This window comes from Leucopleurus acutus (assembly GCF_964270905.1).
Source record: "Leucopleurus acutus genome assembly, chromosome: 14".
NCBI lineage: Eukaryota > Metazoa > Chordata > Mammalia > Artiodactyla > Delphinidae > Leucopleurus > Leucopleurus acutus.
Window position 1 is genome coordinate 38,795,273 of NC_139156.1, and position 11,931 is coordinate 38,807,203.

The following is an 11,931-nucleotide window of genomic DNA, read 5'->3' on the forward strand; positions in this document are numbered from 1 at the left end:
AAAGGATAGATGCATCCTAATGAGTTAGCGAATCCCAGTGAGTGAGCGGGAGGCTGGCTCCTGCTATCCCAGTTGGCTGGCTACCTTGTTCTGCCTTGTAGCCCAGACGATAGTTTTCTCCATCACTCTTTTCCCCCTCCTTTCCACTCCCCTTCTACATCTCCTTTCCGTTTTATTCCATTCCCTTCCTTTCTATGCTTTACATAGACTTTACTAAGGGTCTTATCCCAAAAACCCTAAGGCTCCCAGGTGACTCTGGTTTCTGTAGCTCAGTGGTTCTCAATCTTGGCCCCACAGTAGAAGAGCTTACAAAAATATGGATTCCACTGTGTATGCTGGACTCAGGTCCTTTCTACCTGCAAGAATAGACTGTTAAATTTTCAGAATTTTGTGAGTCAATTGATGTCACCTTGGTGGCTTGAAGTGAGCCACAGTGGGAGCGTTAACAGTATAGAAATCCAAAAATATTACAAATCAGTGCTTTTGATTTTCCCCTGGGAATCATCTCATCACTGACCTCTGGACCCTCTTTTCCAATTCTGATTTAAGTGGTCTAGGCCTCAGGATTTTGAAAAGCACCTCAGTTAATTCAGCCAAAATTGAGAACACTGTTCTAGCCCATTGGCTTTTGCCTTTCCAGACTGGGACCACGGTAAGTCATTCACAGGCCTGAAGATGTGGAAAAGGTTAAAGTGGATAGAAGTGAGAGGAGGTGCAGGGAGCAGTGATTTCCATAAACATCCCTGTGAAAGTCAGTGTTGGAAAGTGATTTGTGAACTTGAGCTTTGAAGTCAGACAAGTTCAAATATCAGATTAATGATCCTGGCTAGGAAACAACCTTTCTAAACATCAGTTTCCTCATCTGTAAAATGGGGCTAATAAAAGTACCTGCTTTCAGGGTTGTTGTGAAGACAAAAGAAGGTGATGCCTTAACGCATATATGAGGAATCTAGGAAAATGCTACAGATGAACCTATATGCAAAGCAGAAATAGAGACATAGACGTAGAGCACAAATGTATGGACACAAAACGGGGAAAAGGGGGGTGGGATGAACTAGGAGATTGGGATTGACATATATACACTACTATGTGTAAAATAGATAGCTAATGAGAACCTACTGTACAGCACAGGGAACTCTACTCTGTGCTCTGTGGTGATTTAAATGGGAAGGAAATCCAAAAAGGAGGGGATATAGGTATACATATAGCTAATTCACTTTGCTGTACAGCAGAAACTAACACAACATTGTAAAGCAACTATACGGCAATAAAAATTTTTAAAAACCCACCTATTTAAAACTTTAAAAAAAAGGGACTTAATTTATCGCTTTTAGATGATAATTCAATAATGTACATTCCTCTTGAGTATTTTTGATCTATTTTTTGGGAAGTATAGTTTCCTTAGAATATGCGTTCTTTGTGTCCAATGTGAATAGTGTCACTCACTCAAATTAGGTATGATTTTTTTTAGAACTTTGTCATTTAGAAGAAAGCAAATTACATTGTAGACGCAATAAATGTTTCCATACTGAGTGGTTCCCCAGGTGTTGCTATTTACTTCCCATGCAGGTGAGTGGCTAGTGTCATTAGCTGATAGATTTAGCAGTGGATCACAAAATTTGGCTACACAACAGAATTATCTGGAAAACTTAAAATATCAGTGCTCCAACGCCGCCCCCCAGAGAAGCAGATTCAATTGATTAGAGGTTGATTTGGGCACTGGTATTGTTTAAAAACCTCTTCAGATGATTCAAATTTGTAGCCCACCATGGGCCACCCTTGATTTAGATGATCAGATCTCAAACTTGTGGTCTCAGGGGCAGTTGCATCCTGGGAACTTGTTATAAATGCAAATGATCAGACCCCATACCACACCTACTGAATCAGGAGCTCTGGGGTTGGGGGCCCCAGCAATCTATGCCTTAACAAGCCCTCCAGGTGATTCTGATGGAGGTTAAGATTGCAAACCACTGTTGGAACTTTTTTTCAGAGTATCCTTAGAATGCTTTGATAATGCCTGAACTGGATGCATCCACTTTGTTCTACGTACACCTCAGTAAAGATGCAATGTCAAGAGGGAGCTTCCACTGTTGGAGGAGGTAGGTGGTGGGAGGCAATATACCACTTTAGACCACAATTTTCTGTCTTCAAGTCTGGATCAATTAAGAAGGAAAAGCTTCTTGTGGTCCTTGCTTATCACGTTTCTTAAAGCTCTCCTTGTCCATTCAAACTGGGGTCTCCAGAGAATTGCCCATTACTGAAATCCTGTGTTGTTGCTTAATCTATGGTGAGGTCATAGGTAGATGTCCAAATGGGTAATAGATTTTACTCTCAGGCTTCAGTAGAAAGGAAGCAGTTTGCTCTGGCTGGCTTACTCACCGCCTCTCGTTAATCTGCTGATGAGGCAGTCTGACTGAACTCCAGCGGATTGAAACTCAACCAGCTGAGGCCAACTTAAAGGGCAACAAGCAAAGTGGGCGGGGCTGCCTCACATCATGATGAGGATGAGAAAATGCCTGGGGAGAGTGAGGCAGCCTATATATTGCTGCGTCCTGGCCAGAGCATCCGTAGGGAGAACTCAGGATCTTGGGTGGAAGCATAACACGGTGCTTGAGAATTCTTGCCGCCTAGCTGCTCAGCCTTGCCCGGCCTAGTCAGTTCAACTCAGGTAAAGAGAAGCTCTTTCTGTGGGTCAGTGTGCTGTTTTCTTTGAAGAAGGGAAGCTGACGGGAAGTTTTAATTCCCTAGGAACACTGATTGTCTGGCTGCTGAAAACTCTCTCTCCCATTTTGGACCCTCTTTCACTGCCATCCTCCCCCATCCCCCAGATGATTGTACGTATTTGTTTTTACAGGTAATGAAGGAGGAAAATGATTAATGTGGGGTGGAATAGTGGAAGCTGGTTTCTCAGTGAAGTGGTGGCTAAGCTGGGGCTTTGAATGCCGTGAGTCAGTAGAGACGGGGAGGGGCAGGTCATTCTAGGAGGGGATACAGCCTTCGAAATAAAGGATACAAAAAACGTGCATGGTGTTGTCTAGGCCACTGAGTTTGTCCTGATAGAAAGGAGGGTGTTTATCGTGAAAAAGAAGGTCCAAATTGTTTGAAAAGAACTGGGGCCCCGAGTGAAAGGCCTTGAATGACGAGCTCAGAGGTTTATGCTTTATCTCATATGCAGCAGCAAGTTGGTGAATATTTTTGAACTAATGAGTGAGTGACATCATTCAGCCTCTTAACAAGGAGAGATTGAATTCCTACTATTTGGAAGAACTTGTGGAAAGGATGATATGTTATTTTAGGAACACTACTCTGGTGGTAATGTTTAGGATGGAGTAGGTGGGGGAGGTGAGGGGCTGGGGGCATCAAAGAGAAAGCAGAGCTGGGAGAATACTTAGGAGACCTTGAAAAAAAATAATCCAAGGTTGGGAATATATGTGTTTAGCCTACAGTGATGACCTGAGAACAAGATGGATAGGAGGCACTTTTTGAAGGCAGAATTGTTGATGTTGAAGAGGACAGCAAAATATTAAGTTCAGGTCACTGAGAGGCTAGGTAAGCAGCGTGGGGAGTTCTAGTGATTCCATGCACCTGTGAGTCAGGCGACTTGACCGCTTGGGTAGTGAAGAAGTAGTGAATGGAAGCTTCCCCATTAAAAATATCCACCTCAGATCAAAACATTTTTACTGTCAAAATTTTAAGTATTGATTTCATCTTCCCTAGTCTTTGCAAAATTTCTCTTTCCTATGTTTTATAGCAATACTATTACACATGTATAAAATATATTAATAATATTATATTGGATCTAAAAAATGTCCACCTCTCAATAGATTCAGCCATTTGGGAGGATATCTCATATTTTTTCACTTTAAGCTGCCTTCATGAAAATATTATTAAAACATATTCCCCAAGCTCAGAAGCCATCTTTCAATTTTGAAAATTTCTGGAGGGCTACTCCTATTGGTTTTATTTTAAAAAATAAAAATAAATGTAGGTGTTTTTGTTGCTGTTTTGCTTTGCTTTAGATTCTGGTGACTTCCACAGCGCTTAAGAGAATCCTTGATTCCAGTGTGTTCAATATGCCATTCTTGACATACTTATTTTAATATTCATTTTAATACCTTTGTGTAAGTTTGGGAAATATTTTATAACAAGCACAGGACTTTCAATAATTTTTCCTAAGTTGATCTTAGTGGGGCAGTGTCTTGGTGGAGTCTTCTAAACCCAGGAATTTATGGCTGTTGACCAAATAGGACCTACCTCGTGGTTGTAGCATCTAACTAAGGTGTCTTTCTATGGAAAGCTATTATTTCTATTACCTAAAATTAGACAAATTATTAGACACTAGGAAGTTATAATAAAAGTACGTCATTTTGGGCTTCCCTAGTGGCGCTGTGGTTGGGAGTCTGCCTGCCGATGCAGGGGACACAGGTTCCTTCCCCGGTCCGGGAGGATCCCACGTGCCGCGGAGCGGCTGGGCTCGTGGGCCATGGCTGCTGAGCCTGCGCGTCCGGAGCCTGTGCGTCAGGAGCCTGTGCTCCGCAACGGGAGAGGCCGCAGCAGTGAGAGGCCCAAGTACCAAAAAAAAAAAAAGTACGTCATTTTAATTGTCATTGGGATAATGTATCACTTGCATATTTATTATTTCTACATTATAATGGATAACATATACCCTATTTCTAATAAGCCTGATAACAAAAACTATATACAAAGATAACTGTTGACTGATAAATTTACTTTTAAGGAGATTCTTCAGTTTAAAGATTCAGTATAGGGTTGCTATAACTTCAAGTTCTGGATTTCTCCTGTGCAATATACATTGGATTTAATGCACGAAGTGAATAGTTTTCAGAACCCAATCTGTGAAAACTTCAGGGAACTGAATCAACTGTGAGATAAATAAGAAAGACCGAGAGTTTAAAAAATGTAACATAACCAGAGATAAAGAGCAGAAAAAAAACCGAACAACAGGCTTCTGTTTCCTTTGCTAAGGAGCACAGCAGCCTGAGGCAGGCAGGACGGGAGTGGAGAAGTCTCCTCTTTGAGGAGGGGTCCTAACCTGGCAGAAGCTTCCTCCGGGCCATGGCAGCTGCCCGATGATTCTCATACTCCACGAAAGCAAAGCCCCGGTTTTTGGTTTTATCGGCAGCACTTGGGTAGACAATGACATCCACAACTCCTTCGGTGACCTTTTTCATCTCTGATAAGATTTCTTCTCTCTTTTTGGTTTTTGGGATTCCCCCAACAAATAATCGGCAGTTGTCCACGCTGGCACAAACCCCTAACAGACGCCCATTTCTGCGAAAACAGCAGGGATTTTGATTGGGGAGAGTCCTTGCTTGATTAAGGTTTAAGACGGAAAATGAAAATATATATTGAAATTGAAAATATCAGGCCGGGACCTGATATGGCCTGTGGATATGGAACGTTTGGTCGTCTTAGTGTTTAAACTGGTTTTGGAAAGTGGTAGCTGCTTTTGAGAAACTGGAAGTTCTGTCAACCTTGGTTCTGCATTTTTAAAGAAAAAAAATAGTTGAAACTGAGTTGCGTCTGCTGTCTTTAGAGTATTTGTAGATTCACTAGTTATTGTGAATCCTCGACACTCCCTAATACATCGTCAATCCTGAGGTCTTTACACCTGGCTCAATGTACTCTTGTATCCTGCCCTGGAGGTATCTGAGGTTGCAACCCCTGGTGCTCCCTTTTTTTCCAACCAAATAGAGAAGCTATTCTGACATGATCATTATTAAAGATAGTCCCTTATACAGAACAGAGTTTCACATATTATTTGGCCGACACAAGGAGCCCGTGAGATGGGCAGAATAGATATTGTTTCCATTTTACAGTTGAAGAGCTTGAGACTCCAAGATATTAAGTGACTTGCTTAAGATTTTGTGGATTTTGAGAGTTAAAATTGGCCTCTGGATTCAGTTTAATCCCTGTTTCTTCCACTGTGCAGTGTTGCTTATCAGCCAGTTGGTGGATACCTTCGTTGGCAAGGTGTAGGTTGGTTCAACTTTTCTGGGGGACATGTGGGAAAATGTATCAGAAGTCTTAAGTGTGCGTAACCTTTGGCCAAATAATGCCCCTCTAGGGGAGTGTCCTTAGAAATAAAGATGAGCAATAGCATTTTTGTGTAAGGTTATTCGCTGCTACTATTTACAGTAGCTCCCAAATTGGAAATGAGCAAAATAGTCCACCGTGCAGGACTGGTTTAATGTATCTCAGCTGAGGTGACTGACTCTGGGGCTGGACATTTCCTCATTGTATACTGTGGTATGTTTGTCATCCCTGGTTCTTGACCACTAAATGCCAAGTGCCACCTGTTAGGTCATCCAAGAATGCCTCTTCATCTTTCTCTATGTCCCTTAGGGGGACAATATTCCTCCTGGCTGGGATGCACTGGTATATAAAAGATGAGTGTTCATAACATAGGATGCTCTGTGGTCAATAAACATAGTAACATAGGAGAATAAACATAGTAACGTAGGAGAGTATTTGATGGTTGAAAATACCAGTTCACACTATGCTGCTGGGTTTAAAAAAAATGTAAAATGAGTATATGAGAAAGCCATTTTGATTAAAACTATAGAAAATCTAGAAAGACTATAAAAATTCAACATGGTGATTCTCTTTAGGCAATAGGGTAATGAAGGAACGGTTTGAACTTTTATTACTGTTTTTTGGCTGTTTTTGTGTGTTGTGTATTAGGCCATATGACTTTTGTAATAACTCAAAGTTATTAAAAATGGCTAAAGTTTGCTTAACAGAAACCACTCATTCCTCCTGAATAAAAAGTGCTCAGCCAGGTGAGTGGCAGATTGCTCTGATTTCTCGGAACTAGTGGCTCTCAGCTGTGTGGCAGGTGTTCTCACCCAGGTTGCACCCTGTCCCAGTTGTCTTCTGTGCTTTGTTGAAGAACTAAGGACCGCATATCAGATATGTAACAGGTCCATCTCCGTTTGTTGAACATTGTCCTAACAATGTGTTTTTTCTGGGGCGAGGGAAGGGTCGATAAAGTGATCTTTCAGGGTTTTTTTTTTTTCTTTTTTAACTTAAACCTTTTGTTCCAAGATACTATTTATTTAGAAGTTTATATTTTTGATCATTCGGGGGCCGGTCAGTTACCAGTAGGGGGAGCCTGGAGCCTCCATATCCTGTTTTTAAATCTATGTGATTTGTCAGCAAATCCCAGAATTGCTTGGAGACGAAAAACTCTCTCTCAAAAGCTGAGGGCATGACTTTAATGTCGCCAGAAGCCAGGCATTTAGACGATGCTCAGTGGATATTTGATGACGAGGAGGATATGACACCTGTGGGTCTTTTCCGGCTAAGAACCTTATCTATCCCCTCAGAGACAGTGGCTAAAAACAAACCAAAGGTTTGTAACAAGAAGAGGTAACAAACAAACCTCTTCTGTACAAGAAAGGTTCTCTCTCTGACAACATCCAAGGCAGAGTGGAAGTAGGTGAGGTTGGCCCTGGGGTGTCTATTCTGCTATTTCACATTCCATTTATCCTACTCATTAAAATCCAAAGTCACTCTGTGCCTTCACCTTGCTTCTGGCATCCAACCTGAACTTTAACTGGAATTTTGGCCACCAACTTTCTCTTTCCAAATGCTCTGTCATATTTTTCCTCTTCCTTTTCTGCACCCTCCTGCCATCATCATAACCATCAGCAAACATTTATAGAGCATCTGATATGTGTCCGGCACTGAGCTTTACCTGCATTATCTCTTTTATTTTTCCTAATCCCCTCCATGAGGTAGGTATGTTTTTGTCTCTATTTTATAGATGAAGACATTGAAATTCACAGAGAGGATACTGTTACTTTTTAATGGCTTGTGTTCATTGTTCATACCCCATCTATTTTCAGAAAGTCTTGACAGGCTCCAGTGTGTAACAATGTATTAAGTAGATTCAGCGAACTTTGTTGATTCCCTACAGAAACAATTCTACATCCATCTCAACTTAAAAGCTATTTTGAGAATAACCTTTGCTATTAAGATGTTCATTTCTATGAAAGACCAAGGAATGGAGAATCTTCTAATTCCTGAAAACATCACTAATATATCTTAATATAGCTTTTTATAGCCCTTTCTAAATAACAGTATATATTATTTCATATGATGGATGCTCGGAATAACTCTGTGTGATCAGGTGATAATATAAAACGGATGCTGAAAGAGGTCAAAGGATTTGTCCAAAGGAACCTGGGCTAGACCTCTGGTCTCCTGATTCTCATACCAAAAAATTTTCCATATATCAGAGCTCTTTTGGATCCATGGTGGCATGTGTGGAAGGGGAGCCTCCTTTATGTTTTTTCCAAGAATCTGTTCCGGAATCCAATCCTGGTACTGAATGACTAGGCTACTAGTAGTTGCCAAGTCCAATCAATCTTTTCATGGCTAAGGGGCTTAAGAAAAATGACCCAGTAGTTGACTGACTACAGAATTACAAGGATAATGCAGGACTTATTTTGAACCTATAGGAAGTGAGAGAAAACTAATGACAGGAAATCTACTCTCTCTGTATTCATTTAATTTAAGATTCCCTCAGTTTTAAAGTGCATCTCTATTACAGGAAGAAAATATAGGTGAAAGACTGCATCTCAGAATTAATGAATGTGCTAATATGTAAGAGTTCTATCACTTATTGACGTATTACTATGTTCCAAACACTAAGCTAAACATATTGAAATCTTGATAACATCCCCATAATAAACCTATGAAATAAGTATTATTATTCCCACTTTATAGATGAGGAAATTGAGGCTCAGAGAGGTCAAGTCACTTTTTGACACTCAGCTGAGGCCCATCTGACCCTAAGCTATTGCTTTTTCATCTAACACACTAATCTTTCTTCCATGTGGCCCTGGGCTTCCTTAAGAAAGGATTTATGACAGTTCCGTCTGGTTTAGATTTTAGAACGTAGATAATTTCATGTATTGTCAATTTATAAAAACCAGTTATTGATTGTATAGGGTCAGTTATGTCCTGGAACCCTGTGCTAATCCCATGGTTTCAAATATTGCCTATATTTGGCTGACCCCCAAATTTACGTTCCAATCGTGACCATTCTCCTAACTCCAGTATCATACAATCACCTCCTCAGCAACTCCCCTGGGACGTCTAATGTGCATCTCAAATGTAAATTGTCCCAAACAGAGCTCTTCATGTTTTCCTGTTATTCTCCCAGCCTTTTCCATCTATGACACTATCACATCCACACATACTTGGACCAAAATCCTAATTTTCCTCCCTAAATTATAAATCCACTCACACTCTAAATCCAATATTTAGCCAGTCTTGTCTATTCAACCTCCAAAATATATCACACATCTGACTTTTTACCACCTTTACCACTAACCCCCTATGCAAGCACCACCGTCTCCCATCTAGTTCTAGACACAGCAGCAGCCTTTGAACTGCCTTTCCTCTTTCAGTCCTTACCCTGCTACAGTCCATTCTTAGTAGTCAGAGGAATGGAATGTTGTAAAAAAGCATGAATCTAATTAAAACCTCCTGTAATTTCCCCTTTTTTTTTAGAATAAAATCCGAATTCTTAATGATAAAATATAAGACTCCCCAACTGTATTGCCTTCAACCCTCCTCTCTTTACTCTGTTCCGAAGGCTGGCTTTCTTTCTGTGCCTTTAACACATCATGCTTATTCTCATTTTGAGACCTTTGCACTTGCTGTTCGTTCTTTCTCTGAAAGGATTTTCCTCCAGGTCTGACCGTCATGGCAAATTCTTTTCATTCAAGTCTCAGATCAAATTTTACTTTCCGGAAGAGTATTTTCTTAAATACATCAAGTTAGAGTAGCAACCTCCTCATACAACTTTATCCCATTTCCTGGTTTTTATGTTTTCAAACTCTTTTAAATAATCTTACACATCTGATTGCTCACTATGAGAGTAGGAACGTGTACCTTGATACTTCTAATATTTTCAACAGTGTCCAGCACATATTTTTGAAATGGATAAATCAATGAATTTTGCTTCTTTGAACATTTCACAGAACTTAGTCTGGCACCTTACGTAGTGATGGTTAAATAAACATTTCATTAAATTGATTTCCATGAAAAAGAACTAACCTTTTATTTCTGATTTTGGCTATATTTTGCATATACTATATTAGATAAACTTGATGGAAGAACAGATAAAGGTACATTGTCTGATTCGCTTTTAATCTAGGAAAGATGGGTCTTACCTAATTTCATAATTATTAAGTTGTTTGATTGCATTCTTGGCTTCTTGTTTATTTGAGAATGTTACAAATGCATATCCTCTATTGTTGCCATTAAAATCCATCATCATTCTCATTTCATAAATTTTACCAATCTACAAGTGATAAGAGAGAATTCATATTTATACATTTGTACTTCCAAATGAAAACACACACATGCATACACAACATTTTCTGAAGTCTCTGCCGTGTTTGGCATTTGCATCCCATGTGTAATAGTTTGCATGTTTTCATGCTGGGTTGAGATCTGTTATCTGACTCATGGGCAAAGTCAGGATAGGTAAAGAAAACATGTACAAGTGGCATTTCAGCCGGAGTTGCCAGAATGTATATTTTTGGCAGAGCAAGTGACCTTTCATCACACAATTATCTGCGGATTTATACGATATCTTAGGGACCAGAAAACACATTTGTCATAAGAAGTACAATTTCTTGATAGATTTGTGCTTGCCCTTTACATTGGCCTCTGAGGCCTCCATAGTTTTTATCTTTACTTGGTCATACTCACCAGTGATGTTTAAAACCAAAACCAAGAACACTCATTTGGAGCCTTGTGAAACTGACTTCTTAGCTATCTTTTCCACCTACCATGATATAAAGGTGAACATAGAAGGTGTGTTTCAGAGCATGGTCCTGGGAGCCCTGTTTTCTCCATCTGTAGGCTGAAGGTAAATGCTAGTCTTAACACAACTGATCCAGGGCCAGCACCTCCATGGTAGCAGTGTACTCACTCTATCCCTCTCACTGTAACTCCTCTGCTTTGCTTATATACTATTCCCTCCTGCTACCCCAACTGTTCTCTATAATCCAGACACAGCAATTCATTATTGCTGGCTGCTGTAAGACGGGTGGCCCACACAGACGTGAGGGACAGGCGTGGGGAGAAGAGGCATCATTAAGCTACTTCTATTACGTCGGTGGTGTCTGACCCACAGGTCAGCCCCAGGCCACCCCACGGTACTCAGTGATGGACGCCTATTTTTTTCTGGGCTCATTAGGAAAGAGTTCAAGCATGTTTCATCTCTGCATTTCAAGTGTTTCTTGGTGCTCATTTTCATGTTCAGTATATAAGATTCTTATAGGATTAAGTCCTTGTAATTTATGCACGTGCCAAGTGACGTTGTTTGTATAAAATTAAGAGTAGTTCTGAAACTGAGCTGAACTACACACACACACACACACACACACACACACACACACACACACACACACACACACACACACACACACACACACACACACACACACACACACACACACCCCTGACTTAGGAAAAGAAATAGCTAAACTCTCATTAAATTTTCTAGGAATTTTAAACACCACGTGGTAAATTATCGAAAATGTTAATTTTGTATTTTTGTTTTAACTTTGGGTTTAGTAGCAAAACATCATTTGGAATTCAAACTGAGGACATTTATTCCTTAATTATATAGTGACTTTGAAAAACCATGTTATTAATCTTGTTGATTGCATTCAAATTTGTAGAAGGAAATTTTATTCTGGATCAATATGTATGGGGACACGGCTGAGCCATGACATACATATTTTTTAATGTGAAAATCTTACACTTTATAAAACCATATTAACATTTCAAAGTTGAAGCAATATCTTCTTTTAGACAGGTTGTTGTGTTATTCTAGATTGATAGACCTGTTGAGTTTGCAGTAAGATGGCTATGCTAGTGGAG

The 11,931-nt window shown here is 40.0% G+C and overlaps 1 protein-coding gene and 1 long non-coding RNA gene across 6 annotated transcripts in view; one reads left to right on the forward strand and one right to left on the reverse strand.

Moving 5' to 3' along the window:
* LOC309971384 overlaps positions 1-11,931 on the forward strand; it is a 363,899-nt gene that overhangs the window by 199,527 nt on the left and 152,441 nt on the right. The window lies entirely within an intron of this gene.
* A1CF (APOBEC1 complementation factor) overlaps positions 1-11,931 on the reverse strand; it is an 81,113-nt gene that overhangs the window by 26,106 nt on the left and 43,076 nt on the right. For 4 of the 5 annotated variants that reach the window (XM_082854338.1, XM_082854340.1, XM_082854339.1 and 1 more), the window contains 2 exons: positions 10,209-10,339; positions 5,054-5,292 (listed from right to left, as the gene is read on the reverse strand). In XM_082854338.1, the coding sequence (XP_082710464.1) occupies positions 5,054-5,292; positions 10,209-10,339 (370 nt within the window). Of the gene's footprint in view, positions 1-5,053; positions 5,293-10,208; positions 10,340-10,832; positions 10,907-11,931 lie in introns of all 5 variants that reach the window. The other variant, XM_082854341.1, reaches the window with a different exon arrangement.